This window comes from Rhinatrema bivittatum, chromosome 8 (genome assembly GCF_901001135.1).
Source record: "Rhinatrema bivittatum chromosome 8, aRhiBiv1.1, whole genome shotgun sequence".
Classification (NCBI taxonomy): domain Eukaryota; kingdom Metazoa; phylum Chordata; class Amphibia; order Gymnophiona; family Rhinatrematidae; genus Rhinatrema; species Rhinatrema bivittatum.
Window position 1 is genome coordinate 48,317,427 of NC_042622.1, and position 20,338 is coordinate 48,337,764.

General features: G+C 43.5%; 1 protein-coding gene across 1 annotated transcript in view; it reads left to right on the top strand.

Moving 5' to 3' along the window:
- Positions 1-2,910: 2,910 nt before the first annotated feature.
- Positions 2,911-20,338, top strand: part of LOC115097391 (EMILIN-3-like) — a 32,634-nt gene continuing 15,206 nt past the window's right edge. The window contains exons 1-2 of the mRNA XM_029613169.1: positions 2,911-3,134; positions 12,725-12,847. Coding sequence (XP_029469029.1) covers positions 2,938-3,134; positions 12,725-12,847 — 320 coding nt within the window. The 5' untranslated portion in view covers positions 2,911-2,937. The remainder of the gene's footprint in view (positions 3,135-12,724; positions 12,848-20,338) is intronic.

Consider the following 20,338-nt stretch of genomic DNA (forward strand, 5'->3'; position numbering starts at 1 on the left):
TAACAATGGACGCATCAAAGAAAGGGTGGGGAGCGCATTTGCACGGACTGAGAACCCAGGGCTTATGGTCTCAGTCAGAGAACAGATGTCAAATCAGCCTGCTGGAATTAAGAGCGATAGGACATGCTATTCGCATATTTACCCCTCAGCCCCAGGGCAAAGCGTAATGAAACACAAGGACAACCAACTAGCAACGTTCTATATAATCAAGGAAGGAAGGTCAGATTCCAGAACCCTCTGCAAGGAGATGGTCCACATTTTAGAATGGGCAGAGGCTCACCTCATCACATTGGGGCTGACCTACCTGCCGAGAATTGCGAACACAAAAGCCAACAGACTAATCAGGATATTCCCTCCTCTCAAGTGGGCCCTACACCAGTCCATAGTGGACTACCTCTTCACCAGGTGGGGGAGACCATTGATAGATTTGATCGCAATGGAGCACAATGCGAAACTATGCAGGTTTTGCTAAGTTTACCCAAACTCCAGGAGATATTCATAGGATGCAGTCCTCATTCCCTGGCAGAGTGGCCTTTTCTATGCGTACCTCTGAGACCCCTAATATCTCGGACAATACAGAAGTGCATAGTGGACTACACAGACCTCATACTAATCACTCCAGCTTGGCCAATACAACTGTGGTACGCTTATTTAGTTCAGCTTTCCATTCTTCCTCTGCTCCGATTCCCTTAGGAAACAGCACAGACCTCCTCACACAGGAGGACGGTACCCTGTAACAACCAATGCAATCCTCCCTCCATCCGACAGCATGGAGGTTGAGAGGAGGCTATTAGAACATTTCAACCTGCCACTGGGATATTTAAAAAAAAAGGGGGTTTTTGCAATAAAAATTATTCATCAGACTCTGGTGCAAAAACCCCATCAAAGTTAGTGGACACTTTCAGCTAAATTTATTTCCAAATTTTTGCACCAGAGTTTGATGAATAATTTTTATTACAAAAAGAAAATTTAAAAAATAATTAAAAGGGACCTTGTGAACTAACTAGATCAAGGATTTCATTCATTTAATCCCTGATGTTCAGAAGGTCCAACAATCCTTAATTAGTGGATACAAATGAAGGTTTAAATTATTTTTGGTGGGAATCTGGATTGTATTGATTTAACTTTTCCCATAGCTGTTGTTTTGGGCTCTCTTTTGCACAGTCATTGGTAGATATCAAGCATTTTCAAAACTATCCAGGCATTGATTAGTACTCATTGGACTATTTCAAATCTATGCACCAAAGAAGAAAACTACTAGCATCACGAAAATTTCACACATCTCTTATGTTTTTCAACAACTTTTGCCCAAAGATAAAGAACCAACAAGATATTCTAGAGAGCTCCAGAAGTGAACAATACCATGTAAAAGGCAGAATTACAACATTATGTGTGTAAATTTTAATCAGAGGTGACCACTGACTATTGGGGCAAAGTGATCCAAAAATGCTTGCTAAGGTCAAAATCACTGGCTCTGGCCACTCTCTCCTTCTAACTGTATAGTTCCTGGCTGTCAGAACGCAGGTTGTACATGTGTTATCAAAGTAATGCACTGAGTCATTCAAATATAAAAAGGAAAAAAGGAAACAGATATACATGTGTATAATATTCATAACAGTAAAACAATGTTACAAGAACAATTATATAGAAAGGACGATTTCCAGGTGCTGATCTCTTCCACTCTCTGAAAACCTCTCTCACTCTCCCCTGCCTGGATCTCTTGAATAGGCAGCAACCCTTGCAAGCCCTCTTTCCTTAGCACCAGCTTGAGGCAGGCATTGAAAAACTGGTGTGCGACTTCCTTTCCCGCGCGGCTTTTTGGAACCCGTCGCAATTTTAAGGGATAGCCCCTGAATTCCGGATTTTCCCACGTCACCATACTATTTCCCTCTCGCGCAGTCTTTGGACTCATCAGTGCACTGACATTTGAAATAGAAGCTGATTCATATTGCTATTTCCATATCGCCTCTGTTTTCTCACACACACCCCCAAAAAAAAAAAAAGTTTGTTGTGATTGCGCCGTTCTGAATAGAATAAAACTGATGCGTAAAAAAACCCCCCCAATAGATTTGGTGGGATAAAACCGCAAGCGTTTAAGGAATAGACTCTCGATGTCCCTATAGTGCAGTCACTCAGGGCGGATTTGTTTTTCTGCTGTACCCTGATGAAAGTTAGACTTGGGAGGGTAGGAATAAAGGATTTTAATATCCAGAATACCAGCTGAAAATTGATTCTGATACTTTTTTTTTGGGGGGGGGGGGAGGAACTTCATTCTTTCAGTCCCTCCGGGATCATTGTGGTTTTTTCTACTTTGTTTAAACCTCCCGTTTGATGTTATACAGTGGGGGTCTTGTTCCCTGATTGGCAGGAGTGATATTTCAAAGGCCGGTAGGAGGAGGAGGAGGAGGATAAAAATATTATGTTAATCCAGGAGGGATCCGCCCACCCTCCTGCCCGAAGTGGAGCCGGGGCTGCGGGCTGGGAGCTGGGAGGGAGAGGTACATAAGGAGCCCAGCGGAGGAATCGCGAGCCCGAGCCCAGCGCCCCGAGCCCCCGAGCTGCTGCACGCTTACAACAAGTCAGACCGCTCCGGTTTTAGAGTTTGGGCGGTGGTTTTGTTTTTTTTTTTCTTTTACTCCTGCACGATTTGAAATTTTTTTTTTTTTTTTTTGCTTGTTTACTTTAAACCACACGCTTGCATGAAAGGCAAAACGCATTTGTTCGCCTTCTTCTCTTGCAGTTTTTCCTTCCTTTGCTTTTTCAACTTTTTACAGAGCAGTCCTAATATATTTTTTTTCCTCAGCTGTTTAAGGAACTAAACATTTCTCTTTTTTCCCCTCGTTAAGTTTTGGGGGTTTTTTTTATTTCTTTATTTGGGAAAGAGGGCCAAGGGAAGGGGGGTGGGGGAAATAAAAAAAAAAAAAAAAGAAGAAGATCATGGTCAGGACAAGTGGATCCTTCAAGAAATCTCTGCTGGTGCCGCTGCTGTCCTGGATCGGGACGTTGGCTTCCCTGGTTGATGCCAAGGGGACTTATTACCGTTACCCACCCGTGACTCACAGTAACAAGTACAGCCTCTACACCTCGGGATCCAGCCCCCAGCTCAGCCCGGGGAAGCCCATGGCCAAGCACAAGTAAGCCTTTGACTTCATTCATTCATGTCTTCGCGGGGCTCGGCTGCCGAGGTGCGTTTGGAAAGCAGGAAGCCGGGGAAGCGCTTGAGCTGCGGCGCTGGGGAAGGCGTCGGAGCGGCCCCCCCGACCGTTCGGGGTTTCCCTGGGAGGGGGGCAGGGGCAGAGTCTTGCGGCAGAGCAGTGAAAAAGTTGCCGATTCGGGTCAGGATTTCTATGATGCGCCGAGTCTGCTTACAGAAAGCTGACAGGGGGGCAGGATTTGGAGAACCAAGCTGAGTGGCCTGCGGCAGTCGAGGTGGCGTCAAGGTTTCCAAAAAAAGACGAAATACCTGCGCCTGATACTGGAGTAGGGTGTGAATTAGCCCAAAGTCTGAAACTTGTGAGCATTAGGCCCGCTCCAAGGCTGCAAAGACTGATTAAGAAACAGAGGTCGCTTTTACATTACAGAATTGTATCTCGATCTTTATTATTATTATTATTATTATTATTATTACGATTTAATAAGCAGCATTCTCTTTTCCCCACTGATCAAAGACAGGGTAATTGAGAATAATTTAACTTTGTGAATTCTCTGATTATAAAGAATACTGACTCTAAACTGCGCCGGGTACATCTTTGATTTATTATCATTTAATAAAAGAAACATCTGTTATAAAGTATGACCAGCGGATCCGTGGATACCCATGGAAGGGGGAGGGCAGGAAGCAAAGGTGGGGGTCGTTTGAAACCTCCCCCAGTCCTTACCTCCAGCCACCTATTTTAATGACTAATTGCTTTTCTAACTATACCATTTCGTTTTTAGATCTTCCCTTTTTGGGGGTGAAATGTTTTTCTGGTAATTATGAGCGGATCCTAATAGAATAAAAGAGTTTGCGGTGAATATGGTGAATTCCAGTGATCATGGCTCAATGTTTTAAAGAATATATTTCTTATAAAACTACCTTTTCAAAGATAACGTATTTGTCTTCCTATGAAAACTAATTTTCGTCATGGAAATGATTTTTTTTTATATGGTGGCTTTTAAGCAAGCATAGGGCCCCCACTGTGCCTTGCACTTCTGGATCAAACATTCACTCCCACCCTGCCCCCTCATGCCTCTAACCATTGCCGCTGAATGAATTATTATTATTATTATTATTATTATTATGCCATTGTAGTTTGGCATACTGAGACCTAGGGACAAAACGGGTCAGATCTCAGCTTGGCACATCCACCCCAAAGTGACTTAAATCCAGTGGAAGAACCAAGCCTGGAAATTAGTTTCTAGGAATTAGCCTGACATTTGGTTTTGTACTTCAACGGTTGTACTGTTTCTCTTTTCTTAACGTTATAAGTCATCTTTACCTTGACCTGGGTTATTTCTATCAGGATTTCACAGGTTCAAGCTTGAGGGATTTTGTAATCTGTTTCTTTCTGCCACTGCTTGCTTTTCATCCTACCTGAGTATTCATTGCCCCTCAGCTGCTCTGCCAGCTCCTTACTTGCCTCTTAAGACTGTGTCAATAGGTTGCCCACTTTCGCCGTGCCAGTACAAAACATGGGGCACTGTGCCTGGCTGTGACCCTTCAACCAGACCTCCGTCCTGGAGAGAGTCGGGTGCACACTGATTCTGCTTTTCCAAACCCAGACCATGCCAGCGGCTCTAGCAACCTCCTGCCCCTCTCCCACTAGAGCAGCAGAATTTGGCTTCTGGATTAGAGTTCAAATTTTAGGAGGGAAACGTCAAGCTGTCTGACTGAAGACCCTCTCTCTCGCGCTCCTCACTTCTTCTTTTCTGTCCCTCACTCTCAGCCGAGGGAGCTCAGTCCTCATTAAACCAAATTAGGCAACCAGCAGGAACTGGTAAAAAGGTTTGGCTCGCGTTTGAACAGACACGAATTTGAAACAAAAACTGCACGTGTGTGGGCTATTTTTGTCTTGACTTTCTCTAATCGACAAAATCATTTCTTTGTGTTCAAAATGTCATTCAGTGATTAAAGCCCTAGCCACTCTGGTGCATGCATTTTATTGATCACAAATCTCTTCTGCCCATCACCTGCACACTCCTCCTCGCCACTCTTTTCTTGGTCTTTACGCCTGTGTCTTTTCCCACAGTGCCGTCTGCATTTTTTCCTGCTTCTCCTCAGCTCTCTCCTGCATACAGACCTCTCTTTTTTAGCCCATCTGTTTCACTCTGGGGTCTTTGTACAGATCCCGGGTCTCCATCGCACCTTCTTCATGGTTTTGGTCCATACTGGGCTGTCCTGTACCTTCTCAATTTGCCCATAAAATGGCTTTAAAATCCTGTATTTTCTTTCTTCAGCACTTAATTTGATTAGACTCGGTATCCTTGCAATGCACTATTTGGAGGCTGTTTTCCTTTACTTTGGCTTTAGTGATATATAGTGACATAGTAAATGAGAGCAGATAAAGATCCAAATGGTCCATCCTGTCTGCCCAGCAAGTTATTAAGGGTAGTAACTGCCACTCCATGCAAGTGCCCCCATGCCTTCTGTTAAGGGTAGTAACTGCCACTCCATGCAAGGGCCCCCATGCCTTCTGTTAAGGGCAGTAACTGCCACTCCATGCAAGGGCCCCCATGCCTTCTGTTAAGGGCAGTAACTGCCACTCCGTGCAAGTGCCCCCATGCCTTCTGTTAAGGGCAGTAACTGCCACTCCGTGCAAGTGCCCCCATGCGTTCTGTTAAGGGCAGTAACTGCCACTCCATGCAAGTGCCCCCATGCCTTCTGTTAAGGGCGGTAACTGCCACTCCATGCAAGTGCCCCCATGCCTTCTGTTAAGGGCAGTAACTGCCACTCCGTGCAAGTGCCCCCATGCCTTCTGTTAAGGGCAGTAACTGCCACTCCGTGCAAGTGCCCCCATGCCTTCTGTTAAGGGCAGTAACTGCCACTCCGTGCAAGTGCCTCCATGCCTTCTGTTAAGGGTAGTAACTGCCACTCCGTGCAAGTGACCCCATGCCTTCTGTTAAGGGTAGTAACTGCCACTCCGTGCAAGTTACCCCCAAGCCTTCTGTTAAGGGCAGTAACTGCCATTCCGTGCAAGTGCCCCCATGCCTTCTGTTAAGGGCAGTAACTGCCACTCCGTGCAAGTGCTCCCATGCCTTCTGTTAAGGGCAGTAACTGCCACTCCGTGCAGGTGCCCCCATGCCTTCTGTTAAGGGCAGTAACTGCCACTCCGTGCAAGTGCCCCCATGCCTTCTGTTAAGGGCAGTAGCTGCCACTCCGTGCAAGTGCCCCCATGCCTTCTGTTAAGGGCAGTAGCTGCCACTCCGTGCAAGTGCCCCCATGCGTTCTGTTAAGGGTGGTAACTGCCACTCCATGCAAGTGCCCCCATGCCTTCTGTTAAGGGCGGTAACTGCCACTCCATGCAAGTGCCCCCATGCCTTCTGTTAAGGGCAGTAACTGCCACTCCGTGCAAGTGCCCACATGCCTTCTGTTAAGGGCAGTAACTGCCACTCCGTGCAAGTGCCCCCATGCCTTCTGTTAAGGGCAGTAGCTGCCACTCCGTGCAAGTGCCCCCATGCCTTCTGTTAAGGGCAGTAGCTGCCACTCCGTGCAAGTGCCCCCATGCCTTCTGTTAAGGGCAGTAGCTGCCACTCCGTGCAAGTGCCCCCATGCCTTCTGTTAAGGGCAGTAACTGCCACTCCGTGCAAGTGCCCCCATGCCTTCTGTTAAGGGTAGTAACTGCCACTCCGTGCAGGTTATCCCATGCATTGATGTTACACCTAAAGTTAATTCCATTTCTCTTCACTTCTATCCTCTAGCTAGCCTGTAGGGATCCTCTCTGTTTACCCCACACCATTTTGAATTCCCTTAACATCCCTGTCTTTACCCGCTTTTCTGGGAGGGCATTCCATGCATTCACCACCCTTTCCGTAAAGAAATATTTATTCACGCTGTTCCTGGATCTACCTCCTTGGAGTTTCATATCATGACCTCTAATTCTACAGCTTCCTTTCCATTGGGAAAGGTTTGTTTCTTGTGCATCACTAATACCTTTTCAGGAATTTAAAAGTCTGTATCGTATCCTCCTTGTCAGTTGGTTAACACACTGGACTGGGAATCCTGGGTTCTGAATCTAATCTAATTTAATCTTGGATTTGTAGGGCATTTACTGCCACTGACTCTGTATGATCCTGGGCAAGTCTTTTTGCCTCTCTGTTTTTCTTTCTGCCCATCTGTATCTGATTAAAATTACGAATCTGTCCGTCTTCGTTTATAAGTAACAAAAATCCCTCAGAGAGTGGGAAGCCACATAATTGGTTTGACCAGTGAATACATCAGTTATTTTATTCAGTCCTGGCCACTGACTTACGTTTAGTATTAAAAAGCTCTCTGTAATGGAAACATGGTGACCAGTTTACAAAAACTTGCGGTTAAATTAGCTTGCATGATAGCTACCACATGCCTGCTACATTGCTTTTTCATTTCTTCGTCCTTCATAGACCTGTTTGGAGTTTATAAGCAGAAGGAGTGGCCTAGTGGTTAGAGGAATGGGCTGAAAACCACGTCGCCCACTGATATACCTTAGGCAAGCCATTGTATCTTCTGTTGTCTCAGGTACCCACTTACAGGCTGACCACACGGCTTTACAGGTGCTTGGATGCGCGTTTTGGACGCGTGTCCAAAACCCCTCATGCAATAAGCGGATTTTATTTATTTATTTATTTTTAATTTTTATATACCGGAATTCCTGTATGCAATACAAATCAATCCGGTTTACATGTAACGAGAAGGTTGCCCTGGTCTGGGAGGTTAGACCGGGGTTTTTTTTACATAGAACATTGAACAATAACAATCAACCATTGAACATTATTACAAGGAACATAGAAAGTAACAATAATATTTAACCAAATAACAAATAACCTTATTCGTGTATTGAATAGTATGTGTGTGTTCACCTTTTTTCAAGCAACTTTAGTAGCGTATATGGAGTACGGATTAGCGCATCCAAAACGTGCATCCAAACCAGCGTGTAGCTAATAGCGCTCATCACATGTAAAGTCATGTTGATGAGGCTATTAGCTAGTACCCCCAATGCAAACAATCGCTGCGCGGCCACGGTGCTCATTTTTAAGGCTGCAAATTTAATGCCTGCCCGGGAGCAGGCGTTAAAGCATGCGGCACTCAAGGGCTGACAAAAGAAAACCAAAACATCCTGCTTTCTGTGATTCCTCCTATTGGTAGCCTAGTGATACTAAATAGGAGGAACCACAGAAAGCAGAATTATGTCCCACTCGAGTGCTTAACAAAACAAAACAAAAAAAATCCAGCTTTCTGTGGTTTGTCATAGGGGGAGTGGTGGGGAGGGAGCTCTGGCCAGGCTGTTCTAGTCGCACCGCCATTTCTCCTGGGAACCTAATGCAGAGAGCTAGGGATGCACAAATTATCCATCACATGTCTCTTTTAGCACGGCGGCTCATTTGCCTCTTGCATCAAGTGCCCAGGACAGGTGGATGTGCGCGTGTTCAAAAAATGTGCGCCCAGTTTGGACGCATGTTTTTTTTACGCGCTAATATTGCATTGGCCTGTTTGATTGTAAGCTGTTTTGGGAAGTGACTAATTGTGCCTGAATTAGTAATAATGCTATAGGCCACCTTGAGCATTATTTGGAAAAGTACGCACAGTAAAAATTTAACATCTGGTCTAAGGCAGGTGTTACATTTTTTTGGCCTTATTTGAGTGCTCAGTAAACAGCATGTGAGTGGCGCACACTATCCTATTTACCATGTACATGTTAAAGTCTTAGTTGCATGTGGTGCTCCTTCATTTATTTGCATGGAGACACTGTGTTTGAGTCCTATTTAACCTGCACGTGAAGGCTTTATTGCATAGCTCACTATTTTTAGCATGTGTGGAATGGCCTTGCTGTGCACGCTAAGCTTTATTGCATAGCTCATTTGGTGTGCTGAGTTTGCTGAGGGATCAATCAACATGCCCATAATCAGGGCAGTTTTAAGCCTCTGTGAGGCCCTGTGGAAATCTCACTATCAGGCCGATACAGTACAGTGCGCTCTGTTAACCTGTCATTGGAAGCGCGTTTTCCCTTACCCCTTATTCAGTAAGGGGCGGAAAACGCGCGTCCAACCCGCTGAACCTAATAGCGCCCTCAACATGCAAATGCATGTTGAGGGCGCTATTAGGTATGCACGCGGGATACAGAAAGTAAAATGTGCAGCCAAGCTGCACATTTTACTTTCAGAAATTAGCGCCTACCCAAAGGTAGGCGCTAATTTCTTCGGGCACCTTCTGACTTAATATCATGGTGATATTAAGTTGGAGGTCCCGAAGGGTAAAAAAAGTAAAAAAAAACATTGAAGTCGGCTGGCGGCTGTCGGGTCGAAAACCGGACGCTTACGTTTGCTGGCATCCGGTTTCCGAGCCCGTAGCTCAGTGGGCTCAAGAACTGACACCGGCAAAATTAAGCATCAAACCCGCTGACAGCTGCCGCTCTGGTCCAAAAGGAGGCGCTAGGGACGCGCTAGTGTCCCTAGCGCCTCCTTTTGCCCGTTTCTACCACCGGACCTAATTTAAATACTGCATCGTGCGCACAGGTGAGTGGCCTGTGCGCGCGCCGGGAGAGCGGGCGTTCGCCCACTCTCCCGCGGATTTTACTGAATCGGCCCGTATGATGGGCCCCTCCCGACTCCTCACCCTATACAATGTTTGTACAATTTATGATATCAATCACAACCTATTCACCCAAAAAACCACCATATTCCAGTGTACCGTAATGTCTAACAACAACGTCAAAATGAATAGTACAACAGGTATAATTAAACACCTCACAGGTTTTGTTAGCCAAATATATGTAGGCCCCTTACTTCGAGGGTCTGTATTATAGAACAGACTCTACTATGGTACAGGGTCACCTTGCTTTAATTTTAATTTTAGATTGTAAGTCTTATATTAAATAACCTTTTTGTTGGAGTTTTTTCTTTTTTATATTAAAACCAGTCATAAATAGTCTCGCAATCTCCAAAGGTACAAAAGGGGACACTAATACTCATCTACTCCATTCCTGGTAGTTCACCCGACACAGCTGTGTTTCGGACATCAACGTCCTGCTTCAGGGGGTATCCTTCAGTATCTCCTTAAGAAAGCGTTGTCTCGAAGCCTTCTTCAATTTGTTGGCTTATATCTTCTTTTTATTTCCACGCCAGCCCCATTGGGGCTGGCGTGGAATGGGGCTGGCGTGGAAATAAAAAGAAGATATAAGCCAACAAATTGAAGAAGGCTCCGAGACAACGCTTTCTTAAGGAGATACTGAAGGATACCCCCTGAAGCAGGACGTTGATGTCCGAAACACAGCTGTGTCGGGTGAACTACCAGGAATGGAGTAGATGAGTATTAGTGTCCCCTTTTGTACCTTTGGAGATTGCGAGACTATTTATGACTGGTTTTAATATAAAAAAGAAAAAACTCCAAAAAAAGGATATTTAATATAAGACTTACAATCTAAAAATTAAAATTAAAGCAAGGTGACCCTGTACCATAGTAGAGTCTGTTCTATAATACAGACCCTCGAAGTAAGGGGCCTACATATATTTGGCTAACAAAACCTGTGAGGTGTTTAATTATACCTGTTGTACTATTCATTTTGACGTTGTTGTACAATTTATGAACCATGGACTCAGCCAATCCTTGCTAAGACCTAAAGAAGATAATAGGGCATGTTAGTTAGCTATCTTATTTTACCTTCTCTTCTTTTTTTTATTTTTTTAACCATTTTATTCTTTCTTTTTTTGGGGGGGGGGGGGGGGTGGATCAAGCTGGGCCCGTATAAGGCTTTGGATCCCATTTGCCTTATGGGTAAAATGGCGCTGCACGCGATGGCTTCTCACATCTTTGGTTTACATCGGAACATTGCAGTTCCAGGTGCTCCGTAAGCAATTCTGTCTCTTACATCCCACTCCCAGTATCGCCACTTGTGCAGTGCATCTGCCCCTCCTCAAGGCAGGGAGCCTCTCTTTCAGTAGCAAATGCTGCCTGCGCCAGAGCTCAGTGGGCTGAACTCAAAGCATTCCTAGCCCCAGTCTAATGTACGCTGAATGCACATGGTTGTCATTAACTCTTCCAGATCCACATGCAGTTTATTTGCAGACCTCGGAGGCCTGAAGGTCTTCTTTTATTAACAGACCTTTGTCAGGACCAGAGTCCTCCAACCAATGTTTCTATTCACCAGGAAGCAGAGGGCTTCTCCCAAAGAGTTGCTAGTAACAGGGCCTGTTGCAATGTGGCAACAAGTCTTGGAGAAAGTGAGATTAGCTTTCATTAACCAACCCTTAGCTCTCTTTTCCCAGAATAGATTTGTTTTCCTTCCCATCATCTCTCTACCAAAGAAGAGAGGCATCTTTAGGCTGGAGCAAGGCCTGAGCTGTAATAAAATGCATGGCTTTTTACATATATATATACTGTATATATAGAGGGGAGGGCACCCCAGATTATCCCCTTTTATACCCTCCCTTTTATACCCTCCCTTTTATACCCTCCCTTTTTCTCCCTCCCCTATCTACCTCTTCTTCTGATCATCAGTCCTGTGGTTGCTGGCTCTTTTATGCACTTCTCCTGGAGCCCTACACAGGAGCCAACTTTTGTGACCCCTCCTCTCCTGCCAGCTCCGTGCAGAAGCCGGCTCTTCCCTGCCACTGCTCTTTTTCATACCAGCTCTGCACGAGCCAGTTCATTTTTGGCTACTGGCCCATGCTGTGCGGCTGTCTTTCAGCCCTGCAGCTGTGACCTCCACGGTGCCCTTCCAGCCATGTGGCCTGGTGCAGTCACACCATTCACACTGGCCTACAGATGGGCCTGCCAAAGAAAGCACAGGGTAATGAGTCTATTGCCCACCTGCATCAGAGAGAGCCTCCGTTTCACTAACCAGTCATTCCTAATTTGATTTGCTGTATTACTTATAACCCAGTATTAAAAGAAAATAAAACATTTCTGAGCAATACCTCTCTATACCTAGTCAGCTTCCCTGGTAAGCAAGAATAATACTCTTTGTCCATTTTAATGCTTCACATACTTCAGTGAAGTCTTACACTTTAATAGAATAATTCTTATCATATCATTTTTTAATCTAGTTCTGCATCCTCCCCACACACATATGCACACAACAAATATATCTATTTGGGCCCTTTGATACTAACTGCTCTGAATATTAGAGGCTAGCACAGCAAATCTCATCATCTTGGCGGCAAGCAGTTTCTTTACATTTGGCTACAAGAGATTGATTGCTTGCAGAGAATTACAATCTCGTCAATGAAAAGACCGAGGCAGTACCGGCTTTCTGTGTCTGACACTAGCACATACTAAGGAGATCTCGCTCTCTTTGTCTGACACAAGCACAGACTTAGGGGGAGGTGCTGTGGGATGCTGAGTAAGCATTTTGTTAATAAACACTTCATGTTTAGGAGTTACCAGAAAATCTTAAGGACATTTATCCCTTTACTCCTCTCTTACAACACAAAAAAAGCCCGATTAACTCGCAGATGCTGGTTTCTGAAAGTCCCTGTTTGTTGCCTCCTAACATAGAACTGCCGCAGTTCCAGGGTTTGTGTCATCATGCTCTGCTTTTGTTCCCTCTTGCAGGAATTACTGTGTGTATGTCGTGCAGAAGAATATCACGTGTACTCAGCAAGAGGGGACCGAGAGCTACATAAAGGCTGAGTATCTCAAGTGCAGCTGGGGGCCAAAGTGTCCAGGGACCGTTGTGTGAGTATACATTAAGAAACGCAAAAAGGAAATAGTATTGAGATGTACAACAGCCCTAAGTTCAAAGCCCACTATATTGAAGATGCAGTCTGTTGTGGGGCCACTGGATGGCACTGTTGTGTTTAAGAGGGTGAAATATTCCGTGTTAATGACTTTCTGTCTGGTTCCTGTTCTTACTGACCCTTCACTGAGGAGATGCTACTTGTTGCTCCCTGACTCAGGCTGTAGCAAGATGAAAACCCCTGCATACCAAATACAGCTCTGTTTTGGATTCCTGCTGCATCTTGTTCTTGACTACGTTGGAACAAGCTCAGTTGCACAGGGTTAGGGACAAAATAGCCACCCACATTTTTGTTCAAAGATGTTTTCCACATGATGCCTCCTCCTGTCAGTGGGCACGTTTTGTCCAGCTGGCTATTGGCTTAAATTATATCATCGTAGACTTAAGTCTTCTTGTTTGAAAAATGTAAGTGTACGGATATTCTCCGTGTACCTTAGCTGATTTTACAAATCATCTCTTGAAAGTTTGCCTAGTCTGGCAACAAAAGTTCACACAGGCAGCCACCTGCCAGCCAACACAAAGGTCAAAATCATGAACCTAACTCCCAAGATTGATTTGCTACATATGGTCCTGAATCAGCCATGTCCACAGCCAGAGCTAAGTCAGAACAATTTTCAAAGGTGTTGATGTGCACGAACTGGTCATATGAAGACTGCCTGCCTGCTTGTGCACTTTTTATCCACATTAAGAGAAGGCGTTTTGCTCAGATTGCATTTTCAACTCTGCGTACCTTATTTTTCCATGAAATAAAGTTCCCGCAAAACAGAAAAGTAGGTACAAATGTCTGCGGGTACTTTGTACCCCTGGCAAGTTTTCAAAGCAAAAGTAGGCACATAATCCACTTAGAAACTTGGGGAGAAGTACCCATGGCCTCCGACCCAAATCGAACAGTTGGAAAATTTCTTCCCTCTTAAAGGAGAGTCTCCGTAATTTAAGGACTATTGACCTTTTCATTTTTTAATTGTTTTTCATTTTCATTTAATAAAATGTATTAATTGCTTCACGCTGATGGCCGAAGCGATGTACAATAAAACAGTCATAAAATACATTGATACAAAAACATTCTTAACTAAAATAGACAGACTGTATCCAAAGCTACATACTCTGCTCTAGAGACATGCTACTGCTTTTGATATTAAAATCATAGACTTGAGAGTGAGCTGAGCATAGGATCAATCAATCAAACTTTACCCAAAAGCCTGCTGCATAAGAAAAACCTTAAATGCAGTTGTAAATGATTTACGACAGAGATTCAGTCTTAGACTGACAGGCAGAGAGTTCCGCAGGGAAGGCGCTGCCACAGAAAACGCCAACTCTCTTGTAGATGACAGACGAGCAGATCTAAATAGAGGCACGTCAAGCATCCCCCGCTGGGATGAGAGCAGTTGACGAGACGGATGGTACACTTTCAACACAGCATTAGCCCAAGGACATGTATCTGAGTTTAACAGTTTAAATATGGTTATGCCCACTTTGTAGGCAATTCGCTGCTCAATCAGAAGCCATTTTAATCTTATAAGCGTAGGAGCTTTATGTTGGTGACCCTTTATGTCTGATATTAAACGAGCGGCTGCATTTCCCAATAATTATAAAGGGTGTAAAGTAGTGTGTGGTAGACCAAGGTAAAGACTATTGCAGTAATCACTGACAGGCAAAATGATAGCTTGCACAATTATCTGAATGAGAGCATAATAAATGTTTTCAACCGGCAACAACTTGAAGCTTAAAAAAACCCCAACTGATTTGACAACAGATTAAATCTGAGGTTTAAAAGAGAGATGGGAATCAATCCATATTCCTAGACTTCTACTGGAGTTTGAGATATTGAATGATGAATCTCAGGTTTAGCTGGCTGAATGAGTGCCTGGGATCCAAGACGCATCACATTCTTTCCTCCTGCGGTGCGGAATCTGAAGACGGGATCGAGGTGCTCCAGAACATCCATGACATCATCCTTAGATAACATGCGGTCTAGCAAAGGGTCTGCAATGATAAAACTGAAAGGCCCATGATCCACACTTCACTCTATGCAGGGACCTTCATTGTCAGTTTTTATTTTGTTTTTCTCGGGAATTTATCAGGGTTTAGTATAATGAACAAACATGGGAGAAATATCAGTAGGAAAAAAATGACTTGTTTTTTTCCACTGATTTTCTCCCATTTTTATTTGTTATAATTCCCAGGAAAAAATGCAATAAAAGCAGAAAACTAAGGTCCCTAACAATATATTAGCAAAAGCAAAGGTATCCTAACCTGCAAAGAATCCATTATTGACTGCAGGAGGAATGCATGAAGACTAGGAGGGGAACCACAAAACAAGCATCTAATCACGCTCATCAGCCTTTTTATTTCAAGCCCTAGTGATGTGCAATATATATTATTTGTATAGCTTCATCCGTGTTATCTAATGCTCTATAAGACAATTTGCATGGGTTTAACGTACCTGCTTCAAAGAGCTTCCCATTTTCATTTACCCAGGAAAGTAAGGATGTCGATATTCAAAAGCCATGATGATGATAAGTGGCAAATGTGGCATATTCAGCCATTTATCTGGCTAAATTATAGCCGGATAAGTAGCTATAATTTATCTGGAAGAAAAGAGAGCTTTCTGGGGAGTGGTTAATTTATCTGGCTAACCTAGCCAAATGTTGGGTATATCTAACTAGAATAGACGAATAATTTTAGACCTGCTTCTGAGCTAGAGGCAGTGCTGGAAACGTAAACTTAATATAAGATAGAGCCGCACGGAGGTGCCAGGAGCAGGGCCTGTCCCTTACTCACAGAAAATAGCTAGAAGTATCGGGAGGTGGGGAATCAGGAAGATTGAAGGAAGGGGGGTATGCCATGATCTTTAAATCATTGCGGGGTCATAGGTGGGAGGGGGCAGCATGGCGAAAAAACTGTTAAAGAGTTGTCAAAAAAGAAAAAACACCGGGGCAGGTGCCTTGGGGGACATTTTTAAGCATTTGGGGTGAGATGGGCACGGCCCGACTGGTCCTTGATATGGTATTTTGGGAGGGAAGGAGGGAATGATTCACTGGCTTATTTATTTATTTTTTGCTTTTTGTTAATGACAGCGCTAGCACGATATCTGGCCACACAAGGCTGGATAATTTCAAAATCTAACTGGTTAGGTTTTAAAGTTATCCGGATACATGTAGCTGGATAACTCTAAGCAAGTATATTCAGTGGGACATTTATTCCCTGAATACACGCTCCCCCCTCATCGAATTCATCGCTAATAACATTGACATTGACTCCCCCACCATTATTCTCGGCGATTTTTATCTACACGTTGACTATCCCTCCTTCCCCCAATTGCGAAGCCTTCCTAACTTCTCTGGATGCCATGGGCTTCAAACAAATTATCGACAGTCCGACTCACAAAGCTGGACACACTCTTGACTTAATCTTCGTAAACTCCCTCATCCACCTACCTGAACCCCCCAACTGCACCATGGTTCCCTGGACCGACCACTCTATAATAAATTCAACTCTCTCCATAAACAAAAACCCCACCTCTCCCCCTATTCACAACACCTTCATTCAATACAGAAACCCATGCAACAAAGAAGACTCATTGCCTCATTTACATCTGCCCTAATTGAACTAGACAGCTCAAACCTTGACAATGCCCTTTCCACATGGACCAATATCAACACTAACATCGCCAACAAAATCTGCCCTCTCATATCCAAACAAATAAATCCTGACCACCAAAACAAAAAACCCTGGTACACCCCTGAACTCAAAAACCTCGAACGCAACCTAAGGAACACTGAAAAGAAATGGCAGAAACATCCCTCACCATCCTTAGTTGCCACCTACAAATTCACCCTTCACAACTATAGAAATACTATACTGAAAACCAAATGTGATTTCTACGCCCTTAAAATACATAACTTTCAATATAATGCCAAAGTTCTCTTCTCATATGTATCTGAGATCACTAAATCTTCCCCATCCCCCATATCTGACTCTGAATCCAAAATTAAATGCAAAATTCTTGCCAAATACTTCAATGACAAAATCACTAACCTCATGATGAATCTTCCCCCCAACCCCAATACAAACCCCCTATAAATCCCCATACAATCATCAACTCCTTCGATACCATCTCTGCTTCTGAAACTGAATCCCTCATAAAGAAAATAAAACCTGCAGCCCACCCAGCTGATCCCATTCCTTCCAACTCCCTTAAATTGAACTCCAACATCCTAGCCAAACCCATAGCTGACATCATTAACTCCTCCCTCAATCAAGGAATTGTCCCTGACACTTTGAAATACGCTATAGTCAAATCTATTTTTAAAAAACCCAGCCTAAATCCCTCCGAACCTGCCAACTTCAGACCTATTTCCAATCTCCCTTTCCTAGCAAAACTCCTACAGAAGGTTGTCAACACCTAACTCTCTGAACACCTCGAGAAACATAACATTCTTTTTCCCTCACAATTTGGGTTCCGTAAATACTTTAGCACCAAAACCCTGCTCCTCTCCCTCTTTGACACCATCATCAAAGGTCTTGACAACAGCCAATCCTACATTCTAGCCTTACTCGACATTTCCTCAGCCTTCGACACCATTAGCCAAAAAATTCTATTATGCAGACTAACTGAAATTGGCTTCTCTGGCTCTGCCCTCAATTGGTTCAAATCTTAACTAGACAACAGATTCTACAAAGTGAAACTAGGAAACTACGAATCTAATCCCATCAAATTAACCCGTGGTGTCTTACAAGGATCTTCCTTATCCTCCACCCTCTTCAATATCTACATGTTGCCACTCTGCTGACTCCTGTCTGATCTTGGTCTCACCCATTTCATATACGCGGACGACGTCCAAATTCTCATTCCCATCACTGAATCTATCCCCAAATCCCTCCAAATCTGGGAAAACTGTCTATCTTCAATTAATCATCTCCCATCAAATTTAAACCTTGCCCTCAATACCTCTAAAACGGAACTCTTTCTCATTTCTCACAACCAAACTACCAATCCTCTCACTGATCCCATCCCCAATTCCCCATCTCCCCACATATTACATCAGGTAAGAGACCTTGGCGTCATACTTGACTGCAATTTTAACCTCAAAAAAATGTATTAGCGCCACTATGAAAGATTGTTATTACAAACTACATGTTCTCAAAAAACTCCAATCCCTCCTTCACCTCAATGACTACCGCACTGTCCTCCAAGCAGTAATCTTCTCCAAATTCAATTACTGTAACTCCCTCCTACTAGGCCTCCCTGCCTCTTCCCTCAAACCCCTTCAAATGCTTCAAAATGGCATGGCTAGAATTCTCACCAACACCCGCAAATTCGATCATATCACCCCCCATCCTAAAAGACCTCCATTGGCTCCCTATCTCCTTCAGAATCCTATTTAAGACCCTCATAATAATTCACAAAACTCTTCACAACCCAAATATGCATTGGCTAAACAACTCTCTATACTTCCAAACCCCCACCAGACACACCAGATCAGCTTACACTGGCACCTTACATATCCCCCCTCCTAAACTCACGCACCTCATTTCCACCAGAGACAGAGCATTTTCCATTGCTGGCCCCTCTCACTGGAACTCAATGCCCCCCCAACTTACGTCTTGAGCCCTGCCCTCAGAAATTTAAAAAAAAATTAAAGACTTGGCTCTTCAAGCAGGCCTTTACTTAACCCCTCGCCATCTCCATATTGCTAACACGCGATCACAATCATCTGTACATAATCCCTTTCTGAGTTATTATTATATTGATTCTGTTATATTGTTACTACTGTTTCCCCTTTCCTTGCCTATCCTTCCTCCACTATCTTTTTTAAACTCTAAGATTATAACTATCTACTTGATGCCATATTATACAACCAGTTATTTTGTTTAATGTAGTTTCTACTCCTTCTTTTTCCCCTTTCTTCCTCTTTATCCATTCTGTGTAAACCAATGTGATGTACATACGAACTTCGGTATATAAAAGCTTTAAATAAATAAATAAATAAATATTTTTCTACCCTTAAGAGAAACCTGGGGTAACCTGCACGGCACAGCAAACACTACAATAAGAAGCTTGCTGGGCAGACTGGATGGATCATTTGGTCCTTTTTTGCCATCATTACTATGTTTATGTTAAGAGACTCAGAACGGTTTACAACACATTTATAAATACAATAATTACATCAGCATAGCAATATAATACATTGCATCAGCATAAAATACATCAAAACTACGTCAATTTCATCAAGAAAGTATAACAATAAATACCATAAAATAACCCAAGTAAATAACCCAGCCAGTTCTCCTAAAAGCCCACCCTTTTGAACCCCCTTCTCTCACGTCTGAACTGTGAAGCCCTGTTAGCAGGATTATAGATATGCATAAGAAGTTAACATAATATATTGAGACTGAAAAAGACATCCATAAAACAATGAATCCAAATACCCAAATCATTCATTAACAACAGTTCAATATGGTTACCACACATTATCTTATTCTTACAAGAAATGGTCAAGCTGTCATTCTCCCAGCATCACTGGTTAGCTTCTAAGACAGTGTGCTCTGAGTGTTACGTGCCTCGTACACTAAGCAGAGGTGCAATTTTGGAATTCTGATATTGATTTCCCATGAATCTAATGGCTTCCTTCCTGCCTTTTGCGCAGTAAAATTATTTTTTGTAGCAAAGAGTTAGAGAAGGCAGTGACAGAAAAATATTGAGGGTAAAGTGGAGGGAAGGAGAAACAATGGGGAAAAACATGCCTGAAATTAAGGTTTTTGGAGCCAGCCAGAAATTAGTAAAAGAGGAGGTACAAAGAAGACTAAATAATGAGAATGAGGAACGTATCCAGCGGTGAAATAGAAAAAGGACTGAATAGCTTACATTGCAGTCTTTCAATAATCATTTTGAAAAAGAATGTTCTCACAGAAAATGCATGAATTTTCACAGACCTTAAGCAAAGCAACTCAACGACTAGTTTTAAAATTTGTTATCATCCTGACTGTGCCTTACACTCCAACTCTCATCAGGACACTCTCCAGTTTGGGGACTGGGATCACATTCCTTTCCTCCTTGCCGATCCCAAGAGTAGAATCCAAAGAAATAACTTCAGGAATCGTCCGGGTTCGTGAACCAGAAAATCCCAGACTAATTCTCACTCACCCAGGCATGCAGGGCACTGCGACATTTATTCTGAGCTCACATTTCTCTGTTCCGTCAACAATGCACTGTGTGCAACAAGAACAAGGAGGCAGGATAGATCCACGAGAGAGGATACAGTTCCCCCTCTATATATCCACTCAAGAAACCTCCTCCACATCCCAGGGGGGGTGATGCACAAGACCTGCTTGTTTTCGGTGTTCAGGCTACTGTAAAATATTTACCCAGCAGTCATGAACAGCTCTCTCTTTTGACTGTGCTCGTGGTAAAAGCAAGCAGTCTCTGG